General features: G+C 44.2%; 1 protein-coding gene across 3 annotated transcripts in view; it reads right to left on the bottom strand.

Moving 5' to 3' along the window:
* itsn1 (intersectin 1 (SH3 domain protein)) overlaps positions 1-19,784 on the bottom strand; it is a 195,894-nt gene that overhangs the window by 69,815 nt on the left and 106,295 nt on the right. For 2 of the 3 annotated variants that reach the window (XM_078232778.1, XM_078232777.1), the window contains exons 24-27: positions 18,167-18,220; positions 14,666-14,725; positions 10,286-10,452; positions 8,988-9,033 (exon numbers count right to left, since the gene is read on the bottom strand). In XM_078232778.1, the coding sequence (XP_078088904.1) occupies positions 8,988-9,033; positions 10,286-10,452; positions 14,666-14,725; positions 18,167-18,220 (327 nt within the window). Of the gene's footprint in view, positions 1-4,924; positions 5,147-8,987; positions 9,034-10,285; positions 10,453-14,665; positions 14,726-18,166; positions 18,221-19,784 lie in introns of all 3 variants that reach the window. The other variant, XM_078232776.1, reaches the window with a different exon arrangement.

Here is a 19,784-nt window from a genome sequence, read left to right as displayed (position 1 = left end):
TACTCCAGATGGGGTCTGACCGGGGTCCTATACAGCTGCAGCATTATCTCCCGATTTCTGAACTCAATTCCTCTATTGATGAAGGCCAGTATTCCATACGCCTTCTTAACCACAGCCTCTATCTGCGACGCTGCTTTGAGTGTCCTATGAACCCGGACCCCAAGATCCTTCTGATCTTCCACACTGCCAAGCGTCTTACCCTTAATATTATATTCTTTCATCCTATTCGACCTGCCAAAATGAACCACCACACACTTATCTGGGTTAAAGTCCATCTGCCACTTCTCCGCCCAGTCTTGCATCTTATCTATGTCTCGTTGCAACTACTGACATCCCTCGACACTATCCACAACCCCACCAACCTTTGTGTCATCAGCAAACTTGCCACCCATCCTTCCACTTCCTCATCCAGGTCATTTATAAAAATCACAAAGAGCAAGGGTCCCAGAACAGATCCCTGGGACACTCCACTGGTGACCGACCTCCATGCTGAAAAAGACCCATCTACAACCACTCTTTGCCTTCTGTGGACAAGCCAGTTCTGAATCCACAAGGCAATGTCCCCTTGTATCCCATGCCCCTTCACTTTCTCAATAAGCCTTGCATGGGGCACCTTATCAAACGCCTTGCTGAAATCCATATAAACTACATCTACCGCTCTTCCCATGTCTATGTGTCTAGTTACATCTTCAAAAAATTCAATTAGATTCGTAAGGCATGATCTGCCTTGGACAAAGCCATGCTGGCTATTTCTGATCATACTATTCCTCTCCAGATGTTCATAAATCCTGCCTCTCAGGATCTTCTCCATCAACTTACCAACCACTGAGGTTAGACTCACTGGTCTATAATTTCCCAGGCTATCTCTTCTCCCTTTCTTGAATAGCGGAACAACATCCACAATCCTCCAATCCTCCGGAACCTTTCCCGTCTCCATTAATGACGCAAAGATCATCGCCAGAGGCTCAGCAATCTCTTCCCTCGCCTCCCACAGGAGGAGGGACTGAGTAGACTGGGGCTATACACACTGGAATTCAGAAGAATGAGGGTACATCTTATAGAAACATGTAAGATTATGAAGGGAATAGATGAGATAGAAGCAGGGAAGTTGTTTCCACTGGCAGATGAAACTAGAACTAGGGGGCATGGCCTCAAAATAAGGCAGAGCAGATTTAGGACTGAGTTGAGGAGGAGCTTCTTCACCCAAAGGGCCCGATTTTACCATTGCGTTGCGCCTGAAAACGCGCGCGAAAACATGGTAAAGTCGGACGTGAGGCCATTAACGCGATCCGTGCCCACATCCGCACAGATGGCCACTTCACCGAGGCCCGGGAATGTCCGCGATCCGATTGACGCCCGAAACAGGCACAACAGCGATTTAAATGCATCTGCATTGAATTAATGAACTGCCCGTCCAACTTTATCAGCATTTCCCCCTTTCCCACCGCGTTTGCCAATCCGGAATCAGCCCAAAATGGACATGCTAAATAAAAGTCTGATTCGGGCGCTTCATCAGTGAGGGTTGGTGAAGAGTTAAGTGTATGGCATCCGACGGCTCTCGGGTGTCCTGTTGTTGTGGGGGGGTGGGGGGGGCTGTTGCAGCACGGACCCGCGTCTCAGCACTGACCTCGGGCCTTGCAGTGGTGCTGGGTCCTACCACACTCAGCTCACTTCAGGCTGAAGGATGTGCACTAAGCCCTTGCAGATAGCACTGCTGCAACCTCTCAACTTTACCAGGAGCGGTGATTATGGGGAGCATGTGGCTGGGAGGATTGTGGGGGGCTGTGATTGTGGGGGCTGTGATTATGGGGAGCATGTGGCTGAGGGATTAGGGGGCATGGGGGGGCTGTGATTGTTGATGTGCTAGGGGCAAGCAGCGTTGCATGACTTCCACATTTGTTCATCTCCACCCCCCCTCCCAGCCCCCCCACCCCCATCCCATTCAGAGTGACGAGATCGCTTTTGCAATACAACCAATCGATCTTGCTGTTCTTTTGGTTGCTGCTGGAGCCGAGGAGGAGGAACTGGAGGAAGAATTGCAGGCCCAGGAGGCCCGGGCCTTACCACTTGCAGGACTGGAGGGAGACGACCACCAGAGGCAGGAGGTGGCCGCCATTCACCCAGAGCGGGGCATAGGAGGAGGAGGGGGCAGAGACCCCGGCAGTTCCGTGCACGAGTGTCCTTCGAGGAGATGTCGGACACCGTGCGCCGCCGACGTCTCCGAAAGGATACCGTGCGACACCTGTGCAACCTGTTGCAGGACCTGGCGCCTAGGGGCAGGGGGGGCACCCATTCTCAGTGGCTGTCAGATTGACGGCCGCTCTGAACTTCTATGCGACTGGCGCCTTCCAGACCCCGAGCAGAGATATCTGTGGCATCTCCCAGTCTTCAGTGCACACCTGTGTCAAGCAGGTCACTGAAGCCCTGTCTGCCCGGGCTGGGCAGTACATCAAATTTAACCTGGACCAGGCCCATCAGGAACCCGGGCTGCAGGGTTCACTGCAATTGCGGGGATGTGCAGGGGGCAATCAACTGCACCCATGTCGCCCTCAGGGCCCCCCTACAGAATCCACGACGATTTGTTAATAGGAAGGGGTTCCACTCCCTGAATGTACAAATCGTGTGCGACCACAATATGACCATCATGCACCTCTGCGCCAGACATCCAGGCAGCGTGCATGACAGCTTCATTGTCAGGAGCTCGGACATCCCGCAAGCATTTGAGGAGGAGTCCAGGCTGCGGGGGTGGCTCCTGGGTGATATGGGTTACCCGCTTCGGACATGGCTGATGACGCCTGTGTGGAGGCGTGTGACTGGGGCGGCGACCCGCTATAATGAGGCCCATGTAGCCACTCGCGCGACAGTAGAGAGGTGCATTGGGTTCCTCAAGTTGCGATTCCAGTGCCTGGACCGATCTGGAGGGGCCCTCCAGTATAGCCTCCTGATCTCCTCCCGCATAGTGGTGGTGTGTTGTACCTTGCACCTGTGGTGCCTTGCACAATCTGGCTCTGCAGTGAGGTGACCTTTTGGAGGAGGAAGAGGACGTGGAGGATGACCAGCCGGCCGTCACTGGGGAGGATGACCAGCAGGAGGAGGAGGAGGAGGAGAACGCCTTGGAACACCAGCCAGGCGGTCGAGGGCTGACATCTCAGCTGAGGCATGCCAAGGGCAGCAAGGGAGCTCTGATAACCAGGCGGTTCAGTCGCTAGGGGATGGTGATTGTGGGTTCCATTCCCCCCCCGCCCCCTCAAAATGCCTTCCATTTATCATGCATATTGTCGCACCAGAGTGGTGGGCATGGGTACTCTGTGTTAGTGAGTTTTTTGGCAGGTAGGAGGGTGATGACGACTCGCTAAGCACCATTTTGATGATGCCCTGGTGCAAACTAGTCTGACTCCTATCTGAGCTCCGCATGCCCGCTGGCACCTGGGCCCACGTCTATCTAGTGAATAAGAGATCCGAAGCCCCCATACAGGGCCCTGGGGCTGGTGGGGTGGGGGACGGGAGGTAATAGTTTGTGGCTTCATTTTCTCAGTGACACTGCATTGAGGGGCCATCCCAACTGATATCATCATATCATCCGTCGGGTGATCGTCAATGGGGCAGGAATTATATTCGAGACAACTTGTTCGCAGGTGGTTGTTGAGAAAAAACATTTATTTACAATAAAGGCATTCAGATAAGCTCTTGTAACATAAAAACTTGTGAAAAGAAAACGTTAAGGTGCTTACATTTTTTTCTAACTCGTGCAGCCCTTCACCCGTGCCATCTCAGTGCAACTACAACCTCCCAACCTTACATGGCCTACCACTACGTCTCAGTGACTCCCCAGAATGTACATCGGAGGTGGAGGGGGCCAGCTGCCGACCTCATCCTGTGGCCTGTGATGCGCGTGGCGGGCGTCCTCTGGAGGCTCTGGACCTTGAGGGCCCTGGCCTACTTCCAGGTGTCTGGGATGTTTCCATGACACCCTCTTCCTCCCGCTGATCCTGAGATGCCCCAGTCTCAGGAAGGGGGGAGTGAGAAGGTGTTGCCATAGCCACAGTCTCCTGGCTGGAAGGCCCCGGCATAGGCTCGAGCCCTTCCTCCTCCCTTGCAGTCCTTTTTGGCCCCTGGGTCACTCCATGGGACACTGGTGCTTCTGCAGTGAGGTCCAGAAGCTCCGGTGGCACCTGGCACTGCCAGTCCTGGAGGACCACCTGCGTCCTACCCATGGTGGTCGGCCCCTACACGATGGCCACTTGAGTCGTGGGCCATCTCTCAATGGCCGCAACAAGTGCCCTCTGGGACTGGCCCACACTCTGCAAGCCCTCAGCTGTGGCCCTCTGAGACTGGGCCAAGTTCTGCAAGCCCTCAGCCGTGGCCCTCTGAGACTGGGCCATGCTCTGCAAGCCCTCAGCCGTGGCCCTCTGAGACTGGGCCACCTTCTCAAGAATTGCTGCCATTGCCCGCTGTGTCTCAGTGCTGTCCTGCTGGGTCTCCTGCAAGCTCTCGAGCCTCTCAGCCATGGGCCGCAGAATCTCGAGAAGCCTGCTCAGTCCCTCCGCTGTGGCCTGCTGTGACTCGGCCATTGCTTGGAGCCTGCCACCCATGGTGAGGATCCCCTGCCCCAGGCTTTCCACTGCGGATGCCACCCTTGCAGTGTTGGCCTGGGAAGCACGCAAGACAGGCAATAGCTGGTCTGCCTGAAAGCTTTGGGACTCCTCCCAGCAGCCTCGCAGTTGGTCCAGTGTGGCTGTCAACCCCTCCTGCATTCCCTGGCTCTGTTGCTGCATCTCCAGCAGCTGAGGGAGAAGTGATCTCAGAGGACCAGCATGTAGCCTGTGGCCAGCTGAGTCCTCGCCTCCAGCAGGCCCCCACATGCCAGAGGCCTCGGACTTTCCCTCCTCCACCCGATGTACATCAGCAGATGTGTCGTGCTCACCAGATTGTGACCCAGAAGCCTCACCACTAACTGGACCCACCGACGTGTCAGTATCTGGGATGGAGAGTTGTGAGGTACAAGCTGACAGATAAACGGTGCCACCCTCGGAGGTCCCTTCACCCATATCCTCCGAGGACTCGTCCGAGCTATCGTTCTCAGGATGGGTGGGAGCTGTAGCCGGGGCCTGCAGTCCAGAACGCCCCGGGGCATCAGAATCTGTCCCTGCAACACAGAACACAAGGTTAAGTGCAAGGGAGGGAGAGGAATCCAGGATGCCAAACACATGAATCACATGTCTCCATTGAACATAGAACAAAGCACCAAAGAAATTACATCACAGGAACAGGCCCTTTGGCCCTCCAACCCGTAGCACCCAGGCTGCCCATCTGATTTGTTTGCCTCTACCCTTCGGGGGGCCATATGCCTCTATTCCCATCCCATTCAAATAACTGTAGAGATGTCCCTTAAATGTCTCTATCGTTTCTGCATCCACAACCTCCCCCGGCAGTGAGTTCCAGGCACCCACTACCCTCTCTATGCAAATAAACATGCCCCGTACATCTCCTTTACACCTTGCCCCTTGCACCCGAAACTCGTGCCCCCAAGAAGTTGCCTCAAAGTGAGTGTAGGAACGGCAGGTGCTCATGTCCGGATGGCAGACCAACCATGCTGTCGCTGACAGCCTGCGTCTCCCCTTCTCTGGAGAGCTCCAGCGCCCACTCCTCGAAGGGGGTGAGGACGCGGAGGTCTGGCTCACCACTCCCTGTCTTCGCCCTCTCACGGGTGTTGCGCTCGGTCTTCTTCTGTGGAGACAGAAGGAACCATGAAATAAATGGTGGCGTGACTCATACAGAGAATCAGGTGGTGACCCTTAGAGGGCAAACACAGTGGGGCTCATTGGGGGGATAGGAAGGAGGTGCTTGGGGGTCAGGAGCTGGAAGCATGCAGGGTGCTGGGAATGGGAGGATCTGGGGGAGATATGGGAGAACATGCTAAAATGGGGTTCAGCACTCACCCTTGCTGCACGGATGAGGTCATGGAATTTTTTCCGGCACTGCTTCGCGGTTCGGGGGGCCACTGCCCTGGCACTGACCGAGGTGGCGACTTCCTCCCAGGCTGCATTGCCATCAGCCCCCTGGGTCTGTGTCCTCCTGGGAGGAAGAGGGTGTCCCGCCTCGCATCTGCTGCATCCAGCAGCCTCCCGAGGTCGTCCTCAGAAAATCGGGAAGATGGTTGTGAGCTCATTTTCTCCCTGCACTGCCTGCCTGTCCATTCTTCAGTTTTTTTATGGAGCTGCCCCTCGTTAGGGCAGATCAGCTGCAGGCAGTTTGACAGAACATTCCAGCAAGTTCCATGCAGTTTGGTTGTTAGCATTGAGGGGAAAGCAAGTGAGCACTTGCAGGTGTGCTGCTGGGGAGGGGAGGGGGTGGGGGGTGGGGGGGGCGATGGTAGTGGATGAGTGCCTTAATGATTAGCGACAGGAGAGAGAGAGAGGGAGGTGTCACACAGCCATCGGCGTCCAGAGGAGATGGGGGCCTTGTGCTGGAGGGTCCGGGATGGGGGTAAGGGGGAACCACTCTGCCTGATATCTGTAGGATGGAGGGTGGGTCTCTCTGCCTGAGTTAAGTGGGGGAAAGGGGGGTCCGCTGCCACTCTGCCTGAAATTGGTGGAGGGGAAAGGGACCGTGATTGTTCTGGGTGCCGGAGGGTCTGTAATGTTGTGGGGGTGGGGCAATGTCTGTGGGGGCTCGGGGGAGGCATTATCCAGCCCGGGAGCGATGTGACAGGAGCGCGATTTTCAAATTTTTTGTCTAACTGCGCATGCGCAATTCAGAGCTCCAATCGTTTCAGGCGCGATAAACTCTGCCCACAGCGCAATTCAGACTCGTGATTTTTTTTCAGGCTAAGTGCGTATGGGAGCGCCTGAAAGCAGATTTCCAAGTCAGATCTGAATTGTGCCCAGATTCAACAAATGGAATGAAAATGGTAAAATCAGGCCCAAAAGGTTGTGAATCTGTGGAATTCCCTGCCCGGTGAAGCAGTTGAGGCTACCACATTTAATGTTTTTAAGGCAAGGATAGATACATTTTTCAACAGTAAAGGAATTAAGGGCTATGGAGAGTGGGAAGGTAAGTGGAGCAGAGTCCATGAAAAGATCAGCCATGATCTTATTGAATGGTGGAGCAGGCTCGAGGAGCCAGATGGCCTGCTCCTTCTTATCTTCTTATATGCTGGATTTAAAAAAAGTCCCCCCAAAAAATAATTTACCATTTAACATTTGGTGGTCTCACATCAAAGCAATAATGCAGTTGTCAACTAACCATGCTTTTTCTCGAAGAATTATTCTTCACTTCGTCATATTCAATTTGAATTGATTGTAATGCCCTGTTGGCATTGAAACTTTCAATTCTGTTTCCGTCATGTCCTTGAATGCATTTTTTTCTTTCATTATAAATTGATTGGTACTCTAGTTGAACCAGAAGAAATGTCCTTAAGCTTTGTATCTTTACTTTTCACGGGCCATTGCATTCAAAATCACCTCCATGGTCTTTCCATTCTTCTAGCCATATTCAAATCTCTACACCAACGCAGATAAGACTGTTGACCAGGAGGTCCTCTGGTGACTTTATTTGGGTTTTGGTGACCTCTCCAATTTTTGTAACACGAAGTGTAATCACATTATGATAACAGGTACTTAAAACCTGTGTATATCATATTTGATTGAATAATGGGGACAATTAAATCCAGGATATTTCTCCCAAACTAACTCGCATGAAAAAGCGTGCAAAAATTTAGGGTTGCTTGTTAGACTTCAAAAAATTGAGTTACACCATTGCATTTGAGTAAGGGAGAGGAAAAATGTCCTGACCAAGTAATAGATGCAAAATACGGCATGGAATTACTCAAAGAGCAATACAGGAGATCTCCCAGTATCCTCCACACAACTAAAAAGAGACTCTTCAGATATCAATCACATTAAATGCTTGTGGGGTCAATATTTTTATTTATGCTTTCATGGGAACCGGATATTGCCGGATGGCCATCCTTAATTGCGCAGTGGCTTGCTCAGCCATTTCAGAGGATAGTTAAGAGTCAACTACATTGCTGTGGGTTTGGAATTACTCATAGGTCAGACCGGGTAAGGACTGCAGATTTCCTTCCCTATCGATGAAGGTTTTGGTAGTATCCCCATCTAAATCAGAAGATTGAGAGGTCGCACTTCAATACAGAACTTCAATATGATTTAGCTTGTCGGTTGTATGGTACTGAGAGCAAGTTGCATTGTCAGAGGTGACTTTTTTTGGATAAGCTGTGAAACCAAAGACCTGTCTGCCATATCATATAACACTAAGGTCACTTAACTTGTGCAGTATCCTGGCTAATATTTCTCACTCAATTAAGAACAAAACCAAAATTACTTGGTCGTTCATCTCATTTAGTGTTCAGGTAACTTCACTGTGTGCAAATTGACAATTCTGTTAACCCACACATTGTAAGAGTTTTAACAACACCAGGTAAAGTCCAACAGGTTTACCCACACATTAACAGCGCACATTAACACACATTAACAACTCACACATTAACAGCGACTACACTTAATAAATATATATATTTTAAAAAATTCATTCATAGGGTTTGGGCGTCACTGGTTGGGCCAGCATTTATTGCCCATCCCTGAGGGCATTTATTGATGCCACATTGATGTCCTTACCCAGCTCTGGCAGTGAACCAGATGGGTTTTTACAATAATCGACAACGGTTTCGTGATCACCATTAGAATTTTAATTCCAGTTTTTTATTGAATTCAAATGTCACTATCTGCCATGATGGTTTGAACCCGGGCCACTAGAGCATTACCCTAGGTCTATGGATTACCAGTCCAGCGGCAATACCACTAAGCCACAGCCTCCCCAAATCATTGATTTCAAAGCATGGGACATGAAAAGTGTTACAAATCTTCTGGTTATCCAAAGATCAAATATGTAATGTTGTCCTTAGAGAGGATTCCTGAAAAATGCAAAAACTGATTCAATATCTCCGAGAGGCGTTTAAAAAGACTCACCAGGCTTCCTTCCAAGGCTTCCACTCTTTCCTGTCTGTCCAGGCCCCTGTATTAAAGACAGTTTTTTTTAGTGATTGCAAGAAGAGGCTGATTCAACAAATAGGATCTTCAAACCATTAGAAAGCATTTATTAATTTTATTCCTTATATTGCACCTAGTGGAATAAAATTAAGAAACACTTTATGGTCCATTTAATCTCAAAATATTTTATGTGCATTCAATTTTCACATTGATCGACTTAATTTTGACTACTGATGACTGAGTGTAAGTGCATAACAGAAAATACGAATGAGAAGTAGTGGTTCCCATTTATATCGCAATGGCCTGGAATATATTGCAGGATAGCAAAAGCAGATGAGCACGGCTGTTAAAAGCCTGGACAAGCAATTCACGTCCAGGTCGTCGCTTCTGAGTAAAATTCATCCAGTTTTATACTCAGGCCAAAATTAAAGAGGAATGTCATCTTTTTAGTGATTTAACATTTCCTATTACCAAAGGAACCTCAGATATGGGTCTGGAATATACACAGAGCCGAGGCCTGCACCACAGCATAAATATCAGAGGTGAGCCTGCCTCTGCTTAGCGGGCTAACTTTGCTTTTTTTTGAGTGACAGCTCTTTCTTTAGTACAAGGCAGGACCTCCATCCATCTCCAGAGGAAAGTCCCACCTTATAGAGCTGTTGGTCAATTGGAAGTGGGAACTGCAGGTAGGTCAAGGAAGTGGCATTCAGCGATGGACCCGGACATGCACGCAAGTCTAGGATCTCATTGTGGACAGGCCCGGTGAAGTGGGGTTGGGTGGCGTGTACTACGTGGGAAGGCAAAACTATGGGATGGGGGCTCTGATCGTCACTCCAAGGGCCAAGCAAGAGGCACCCGCTCCCTTTGAACTGGTCTGCAGCCTGCAGGGTTAAATCTCATGGGCTGCAGGTTGATGGCTGGTCTTTCCCGTTGCCCATTAAATCAGTGCAATAGTGGGAGGAAGCCCTCAATTGGGCATTAATTGCTCACTAAGGGCCTCAGTTGGGCCTATTTTCCCACCTACAGGTTCAACCCATGGAAAATATGCATGCATCGTGAGATCTGATGAGCAATGACATCGCACCACGTGACTTAAGTAGGAATGTCAGGATTTATTTAACTGAACGATACAAGGAAATACAATAACCTATACATTTTTGTCAGTTTACTCAGAGCAAAACAAAAACTCCCAACTTTTCACAACACTACAATTAACATGGGCAGTTTTGTGGGTAAAGGGGAAAGGATTGGAAAAGAAGGCAGCTTGGATAGTTCACCTCAGAGTCCTTTGGTCTGACATAGTTGGATGGGAAGACGCCCACTTTTTCTCCTACCACCCCTGTCCACCAATCACCATCTTTCTTTGTCACAAGAATCACATCTCCTTGCTGGTAAGTTAAATCCCCTGGTTCGTTACTTTCATATGTGTACATAGCAATAAATTCTAAAAAAGGAAGAAGAAAAACAGAGGAAACAACTTCATTAAAAGTGTGTGCACAGCATACTTATTTGTAATAAAAGGGTGGCAAATGCTTGGAATAATTTTCCAAGCTTTGTAGGAAAGGCAAAAACAAAGATAGTCAAAATATAACAACAGGAGGGTTAAATTAACCATGGGAAATTTGTCTTTTCTTGTTATTGCATTTTTTTTGCCATGTGTAGGAACTGCTACCCAATTAACATTAATTCTCAGAAGTTAAAAGCTGTTGAAATGAATGAAAAACTTTGAAAATAATCGTGTATTGTGGCATTTACCAACTTTCTTGGACAACAACTTCTACCTTCCCAGCTACTTCAACCTGCAAATACAAGTTAAATCTAACTTGTGCCTTTTTGACTTAAGAACTGAGAAATACTAAACCAATTACATGTAACTGGTTATATAAATTCATGACTAACAGAACTGAATTCATGTTTATTTTAAAAAAGACATTTTATTGAATCTAATTGTTTAGAATCATTACAAAACTATAATATTAAAATGTGCAGAATTAGCTATACAATTAAAATGTGCAAATTACCAGTGTGCAGATTAGATCAAATAACATTTTGCTGCTTCTTGCTACTCATGAGCATATACAGATTTCATGCCAATAGAACTGGAGCCCATAATATTAAGACCAGGCAATATTAGTAAGAACCATGGCAGCTCTCCCACTTAGAATTTTACCGTGGTTACCTAACTTCAATATCCAGGTCAAATACATGCAGAGTAAGGCCCTCTTGTCATAGAATCTCTACAATACACAAGGAGGCCATTTGGCCCATCGAGTCCCACCCAGGCCCTAGCCCCATAACTTCACATATTTACCCTGCTAATCCTCCTGACACTAAGGGGCAATTTTAGCATGACCAATCAACCTCATCCGCACATCTTTGGAATGTTGGAAAAGAAGAACAATGACTATACACTTGAGTGTTAGTGAAACGCAACTAGGCTGAGAATCATCAACACACATTTAGTTACTTAAATTGCAGACTGTGTAGATTTAATATTGAAAACAGATTGCTTCTAAGTTATATCGAAGAGCAGCACTTGAGAATGATTACTTGGAGTTAGGAAAACAAACAGTTTTAAATAATTTATATTTGTATTGGTAAACATTAGAAATAAAGTTTTAAGTGGGTTTAATTTAATATTTCTGTGCCTGGAAGGATAAAACCAATAGTTAGATGCATGCTGGACAAAGATGTTGGTGTGTGGGGGTTGGTTCAGTTTCAATTATGTTTCTATTGTGCTTAGAGAAGGTTATGGCATGATGAGTAAATAAACTAGCAGTAGTCACTTATTAAGTGGTGGCCTAAGTTAGAAAAGCTTTTAAGCTTTTCTAAGCTTTAAGGAGGACACCTGGAAGTCAACAGCTCTCAACTCTGCGAGAAAAAAAGACTGGACAGGATGGGAGCTGCAAAAAAGTAGGCTTCCCAAAGATGAATTGGAACAGAAAGAATGTCTTAAGACAACTGATGTTAAGAGAACAAAGACCAAGGTATCATACAGAAGAATTCAAGGAAGAGTAAATAAAGTATTTCCGAGTTAGAGACAATTGCAATAACAAGTTGTGAAGTGGGAAAGCAGACTTCAGAGGTAAATCAGAAGTTTGATGCCATTTAATGGAGTCTGGAAATTGAGAATTAAAGCAATTGTGAACAATTTGTACAGTAGTTGAGACAAAGAAATCCTAAAGGGGAGGCTTGAGAGAGAACAGGTGGTGTAAAACCTTGATATTGGATTGGCTGTTATAAGTGGAGTCGAAGCTTTGTTTAAAAAGACATTTGGAAAATCTGGACCTTATTTTAAAATGCAAACCAGTAATGGAAAGCATTATTGCGAAATAAGATTTTAAAGAGTGTTTCTGGGAGTGGAATTCTGAAAATCCCATGTGACAATCATCTTGGGTGGGATTCTGAGGAAAGACCTAGACATTCACTTGGGTTCAGAGCAGAACATGCATATTTGACCACAACCAATCTGTGTGCTTACAGGGACTGTGTTACTGAGACCATTACAGCTTTGGGTGTACGTTGTAATCTGTGTTAATCTGGGTGTAATTGTTAAACTAAGGGGGGGAATAAAGGAGTATTGTATAATAATCCAATCTTTCATGTGTAATAATTTTTTTTTGTTGTGAAAACTAGCAGTTCTGTGACTGTTCCGTCATGTTTTTGAAAAAAAAAGTTAGTCTTTTGAGCCAGGACTCCATTCTGAAATCTTCCTGTCCAGTTGTATCATCAACTGGGATCATAACACTGGATAATACTATAAGCAGGATTTAACATATACGCACTTCAGGTAGATATTTATTAGTGTAATGTGCATGACTAAAAGCAACACTGGAGCAAAATCGCTATTCAGCCAAATGGCCATTGTGCACATTCCAAAATAACATACTAACAAAGTTATTCTCCAAGGCAAACTTTTAAACACCTGTACTTTGTAAATGATACAAGCGCATCCCTAAGATCTATGTCAAAGTGAATTCTGCCAGTTTCTAGCACTTGTTAATGGTCCAAAGTTATTGATTTCAAATGCTGAACGTGACTACTTATTTCGCAGTGGCACTATTTACTGTGTTTGGAGAAGCAAGGTAACAGCATCTTAATTCATCAGTTGAGTTTTTCCATTCAATCATATAGTTACATTTTTCTAAGTTTTATTTACTGAACTTTCTTCTCTATTTGATAGGTAGCAGATGCAAACAGCTTACTTTTCTTAAAAATATACTTTTTGAAGATTTGAAACTGAATATTACCACACGTTCTACCATGACCACCTGGAACACCAAGAGAGTTAACAAGATTGTGTGTTAAATGCTGGAAAATGGGATTAGAATAGATAGATGGTTCATGGCCGATGCAAAAACACCAACAAACCTTTCTCCAGACTAAAAACCCAATGTATGACAAATTCCCCACAACAGTGAGAAAATGCACACACTCGGAAACATTCCATAGAAGCAGAGGAAATCAGCTGGACAACTTTATATATGAACCATTTCAGGATTTCTGCATGCAACCCCCTACGTATTAGTGTATGATACTTAATATCAGAATTCACAGGAAAGTTAAAAACCTGAAGCTTTGACAAGATATTCACATCAACTTTGTTTATTACAAAACTGACAGGGAACAGTGAATATAATACTTTGCCAAATCTAAATGACCAAGGGCTGAAATTTCCCGAATTGCAGTTGCACAAAAAATACACCTATTTCTACCTCACCTCAATCGAGCCAAAAAGGAACTGCAGAGTACATCTGCCTATGCCCAACATAAAAATCACTGTAAAACAAACATTAATGTAAAAGTACTGATAGGGCGAAATATATTGGACTGCTATGTTCCATCAAGTGCCTCACTGTCATCGCCTCTCATATCTGCTGCTCCTCTCTTGCATTGTTATAAAGAGAGTGTTCATTGAAAATATTTACTCCTTAGGAATACATGGGGCTGGTGGAGGGAGGAAATACTTGAAAATTTTCGAATGAAGAGACTGGCAATGCTAAATGCAGGCCCCTGGACAAAAATTGTGAAATGATAAAGAATTTGTTTTAAAAAGCAAGACTTTTTTTCTAAAATCACAAAGAAAATTGTTATCAAATGTCAAAAATTTCAATTACAGTCAACGGAAATTTATATCAAGTGATTCTGGGCCTTGCTGCAGTTTTAAAAAAAATCACAAGTATCCAGGAATCCCATGGCAATTTTACTTTTGGGAACTATATGAATTTGCAGGCATAGATGTTAGGTGGTGCACACTTGCGGAAATGTTAGTATAAATCCAGTATAATTCAGTGAAGTGCAGAGAAACTTCTCAACTCTATTCTACCCTCCAGAAAATTCTGGGTTGAAATAATGAAACTTATATGATGTGTTTTTTAAAAAATGTTGCTGCAATGTGTTCTGCTTTCAACCTAAAATCTGTATTTATCAAGTTGGTTACTTTGATTTTATGAGCTTCCCAATAATAGCTGAGTAACGGTTTCAACAAGATCAATGGTAGGACTACATAGCTGAATAAAATATATTGAGGCTTAACTGGTGCCACAAGATTAAGAAAAAACAGATACACACACACACACAGATGGTTGCAATGTTGCTTAGCATATTGCATTATAACACAGACTTTTGGCTGTGTTTAAGCAGAAAATTCTAGTTACCTTCTCCACCAGAAGCAGCAAAGAGCGTCTCTGAAGGGCAAGGAACCCTCAAGTTGGAATCTGAATGAATGAGGACCATTATGGTTTGATCATACTGAAGGACATACATACAATACATAATCCAATACAAGTTGATATATTGCTATCAGTCAAAGTTAAAGAACTGGAGTTGGATAACAGCTTTTGATTTAATGTCACTAAACTCTACCTGAAATCTTGTCAACTCAAGTTTGCATCTCAATTATATCCTGATCTTTTCAACTGTCATCAATAAAAACAAATCCCTGGAATTACACAGCTAGCTCTATTGGTTAATGTTTTGCATGTGGACGTGGTTTGGTGTTTCCAGCATTGACTATTTTCTTTATACTCAAATTAATACACGTTATATACTATAGAATTCACACAAGTCAAATCTCTATTTTCTCAATCAAATGCTTGCTTCCTGCCATCAACTCGACAGCGTGCTTTCCTCAAAGTGTTGAATGGGCATGCTATTTTTGTTTTATTTGTGGACATTGCTGGCTAGGCCAGCATTTATTGCCCATCCCAGAGAGGATTTAGGAGTCCACCACATTGCTGTGGATCTGGAGTCACATGTAAGCCAGGCCAGGTTAGGAAAGCAGATTTTCTTCCCTGAAGGACACGAGTGAACCAGGTGGGTTTTTACAACAATCGACAATGGTTTCATGGTCATCACGAGATTTTTAAACCCAGAATTTTACTGAATTCAAATTTCACCATCTGCCATGGTGGGATCTGAATTTGGATCCCCAGAGCATTACCCTGGGTCTCTGGATTACTAGTCTAGTGCGACGCCACTGTCTCCCCATTAAAGACTATGCGCTCAACTGTACTATATTTCTGCTTTGCTTGAAAATGGGATTGTTTAAAAAAAGAGAAAGAACAGATCTCAATTTATAAAAATACATGGCAATATCTGCCAGAGTAACTCAGCAGGTTTACAAAAAGATGCAAAGGCCAACAGAGTATCAAATTCAATTCCTGGGTTGGGGCATGCACGACAATTGGTTTCAGCACTGCTGGTTTAGAAAACAGTAAAATCATTCAACAATTCATGTTCCAGCAGCTCCATGTTGTGTGAACATTAGGTACAGGATTAGCTCAGCTGAAATTCCTGCTCTGATCCACTATTTTGAGAACACTCACCACCAAGGCTCATAATTCAATTCTTGAATAAGAAAGCCATTCTGGTGAAACCGTAAGGAGGCATATTTTGGAAAGGAGGGGAGAAACTTTACAAAAAAAACGCACAAAACAGTTGGCGACAAAAATGTGAAAGCGAATTGTTAATTTGAGTGTAAAGAAAATGGACAATGCTGGAAACACCAAACCCTGAAGGTCCATGAGCAAAACATTAACCTATAGAGCCAGCTGTGCAATTAAAAAGTGATTTATTTTTACTGACAATGCAAATCAGCTGAAAAGATCAAGATAAAATTGACACAAACTTTAGTCAACAACATTTCAGGTGGAGCTTTGTGACAGTAAATCAAAAGTTGTTACCCAACTCTAGTTCTTCATAAACAATTTCTTTACCGATTTGTACTAATCCATTTAATTTAAGTATATGACTGAAGTTAGAATTCTACATATCAAAAATAAGAATATCCAAACACTCATCTTCAGGACTTCTTTTGAAAAAGTATTTGAGTATTACATTTTTATTTTGAATCTTTATTTTTAGAACATTGGCAGACTATATGCGACCATGGGTGACCTCTTGGACAAAGATTCCACTCCCACACAATGGATGCTGGATTTAGGATGCCTATATGGCGACTTTGGGCACTTCTGGGCAAGTGTGGTCCACAGCACTGTTCCTTTTGAATTTTTTAATGCATGCAAGAAAGGCCACGACATAACTTGTTTGTAATAAGGGAAGTTTTCCTTATGGAGGAAATGTTGAGGAAGGTAAAGAACATGCTGGCAAGTTGGAAGTCTGATGTATGGAAACTGAATATAAATCAAGAGTTTCTAATCTACCTAGGTAATGTTTCTGTTTCAGATGCAAAGTGTACAAGTATTTCCTTTGATGTTTTTTGTAAAAAAAAAGCAGTCTTGGGACGTGAGCATTGGTGTCAAGACTGGCATTTATTTCCTGACCATGACAACTTAGTAGATCACTTCAGAGATAAGTCATCCTCATATGTGCGGTCACATATCAACTGCATTTTAAAAAGCCAACCAATTTCTTTCCCTAAAGGGAAAGAACAAACCTGGTATTTTTAAGGCAGCCAACAATGGCTACATGGTCACTTTATAATGACAAGTTTTTATTCAAGATTTCTCTTAAATGAATCAAAATTCTCAAATTGAAATTAGGTTCTCCGATGAGTCCAGAAATGGCCCACTATGTTACTGCAACTGTTTTTTGCCATGAACAATGGGCTGCCTGCCGGAGATTATGAAGGCTCTTGATAACTTGAGCCGAAGCATTCTGAACTCGTTAAACATGTGGCGTTCTTTTAGGGACACAGCACACAGTCCATAGTCCATAAGGGGCTAAACTGCCCCTTAGTGTCGGGGACTAGCTCGGGTAAATGCATGGGTTTATGGGGAGAGGGCCAGGGTGGGATTGTGGTCAGTGCAGACTCGATGGGCGGAATGGCCTCCTTCTGCACTGCAGGGATTCTATATCCAGTAAGAAATTTTATTTGTTTGGATTCTCAGTAGTTTATTTCATTTTACTTTTAGTAAAGTGTTAGGTGCTTGTGAAAACTACCCCGAATCACGTTTCTCTTCTCAGTTTACAGAGCACTGCAGTTAAGGTACTCAAAAGCTGTTGGTGTTCACAGTCTAACAAGAGTTGATGATTTAAGAAAACTAAATCACATATCAGAGAATCAGGCAAACACTGAGATAGATCAACCTGTCTGTTATTTAGCACCCCACCCCGGCCAAAACACCAATGGATTAAATGCACCTTCGAAACCTGCACTCAAGATAGGTTAGCACTTTTCTTTGGAGCTCTGAAGAAAAGTCATATGAAATTGTAATATTAACTCTATTTTTGTCTCCACCGATGCTGCCAGACCTGCTGAGCTTTTCCAGCACTTCTCTTTTATTTCAGATTTCCAGCACCCAGAGTATTTTGCTTTTATATGAGATTATCACTTAGTTTAAAGAAATATTTTTCAAACAAATGCAAAAGATGCCAATCTCAATTATGTCACAAATGAGCTGAAGTGCAGTCCTGATGATGAGGTTCTCTGTAAACCAAATATTATTTTCCTATCGTTTGCCACATTTCTAGTATTCTACATATATATTTAAAATACCGTTAAGCAAAGTAACAAAATATAGTTATATTTACATGTATTTTAAAAAGGCATTTAGTGCACTTCCCCTTCCATGCAAAGCAGCATTCATCATAATGCTTTTGAATTGAGGCCATTTTAATCAGAAAACATAGATTCCAAGTGAGCTACAAAAGCATGACTGATTTATTAAGAAGCGTCAGTGAGATAGTTACTGTACCTTTCCTTGGGAGAAAGGGAGGTCGAGGCGGAACAGCCTCCTCCCTGCAAGGTTCTACAGCAGACATCAGAAAACAAAGAAAAGAACAGTACAGCATGATAAAGTAAAGTGACAAGAGTCAAAGTGATGCACAGAAATGAGCAAAAATAGCAATGACAATGCAGTGACAGCGATACAATGCTATAGCTAACAATACACAAAAAAAATTGCAGCAACAATGCAGTAACCTGATTGGAAACAAATCACAATCGACACATTGTCGGTTGATACTTGGGGCAGTTGTATAATTCGCTCGGCCACTAGTTAAGAGACCAAGAGAGGCGAATTTCATTTTTATTACATGGGATTCCACAAGTTTCTTTTTAAAACCAGTTATAGGAACATGTTCCATGGTTCTTCCATTTACAATTCAGGACACTGGTCTTTAAATCAAATTGGATTGCTCTTTTTCAGCCTTCACAATTCACAATGGATGAAATGTTTCTAATTTTAGATTTTATCCAGAATTTGAGTGTCAGACTTCATCCATTTTCTTGGAAGTTGTAAAACACTAATAATGGGATCTTGAATTACAACTTTGGAAATTTTTGAAGATAATGGATGGTGGTTCAGAGTATAATGCATTGTTACCATAAGCACCTTGGTCGAAAGCTGCACGGCATAAATCTGAGTTTATAAAATTAAAACTTTGCTCTGTGCAGTCAGGTGATCCAAAAGTGTGAAATCCAAGAGAGTCAGGAATCCACATAGGTGGAGTTTGTTTCCCCTAACATGGCGAGCACACTCTTCCTGTTTGGTCTATATATTTACCCAGAAAGAATAGGCACAAGTTGGCAAAAGTCAAAATTAATTGACTCTTCAGGGTGTGCATGGAGCTTTACCATCAAAGGATTCCAGAACTGTTTCTTTTTGGAAAATCATGTTTCCTGTTCCTTTTCTAGACAGGACCACCGCTTCAACTGTGGGTTCTGGAAATGATTTTCTTTTCCCCAATTGGTTGCAAGAGCTGAATCATCCAATGGCAAGTCTACACTTCCAGTCCTATTGCTGCCTTGACAATTATCAATGTTGCCATGGAATACTGTTTTATCATCATGACCACAGAATCCCTACAATGCAGAAGAGGCCATTCAGCCCATTGAATCTGCACTGACCCTCCAAACAGCACCCTACCTAGGCCCAATCTCCTGCCCTATCCCTGTACATTGATCATGGCCAATCCACCTAACCTGCACATCTTTGGACTCTGTTCACCTCTCTGGTTTTGTAGTGTGCTGAGAAATCAGAGCAGTACGGCATATTAGGAAAGTCCGACAGGCAGCTCTGACAACAGCACTGGGGAACGCAAGCCATGATAGACTGGTACATATTGGAGAATTTCTAAAATAAGCTGCGACATCAGAGTGGCAACTGGACTAGAACAATAGAAGGGTGGAATTTGGAAATAATCATGCTGTAGCTACTGCATAGGCACAACATAGGGACAGAATTAAAGGAATAAAAGATAAACTCTACTTATATATTTGTGTTTTAATATTCAACTATAATGTAAAGGGCTTCTGAAGTTAATTAACACACAAGTGAAAAAGCTTCAAATAAATATATAGACTCACTGAGT

The sequence above is a fragment of the Mustelus asterias genome, chromosome 17, assembly GCF_964213995.1.
Source record: "Mustelus asterias chromosome 17, sMusAst1.hap1.1, whole genome shotgun sequence".
NCBI lineage: Eukaryota > Metazoa > Chordata > Chondrichthyes > Carcharhiniformes > Triakidae > Mustelus > Mustelus asterias.
Note: the sequence above shows the minus strand (reverse complement) of the source record. Positions and strands in the feature narration are given on the sequence as shown.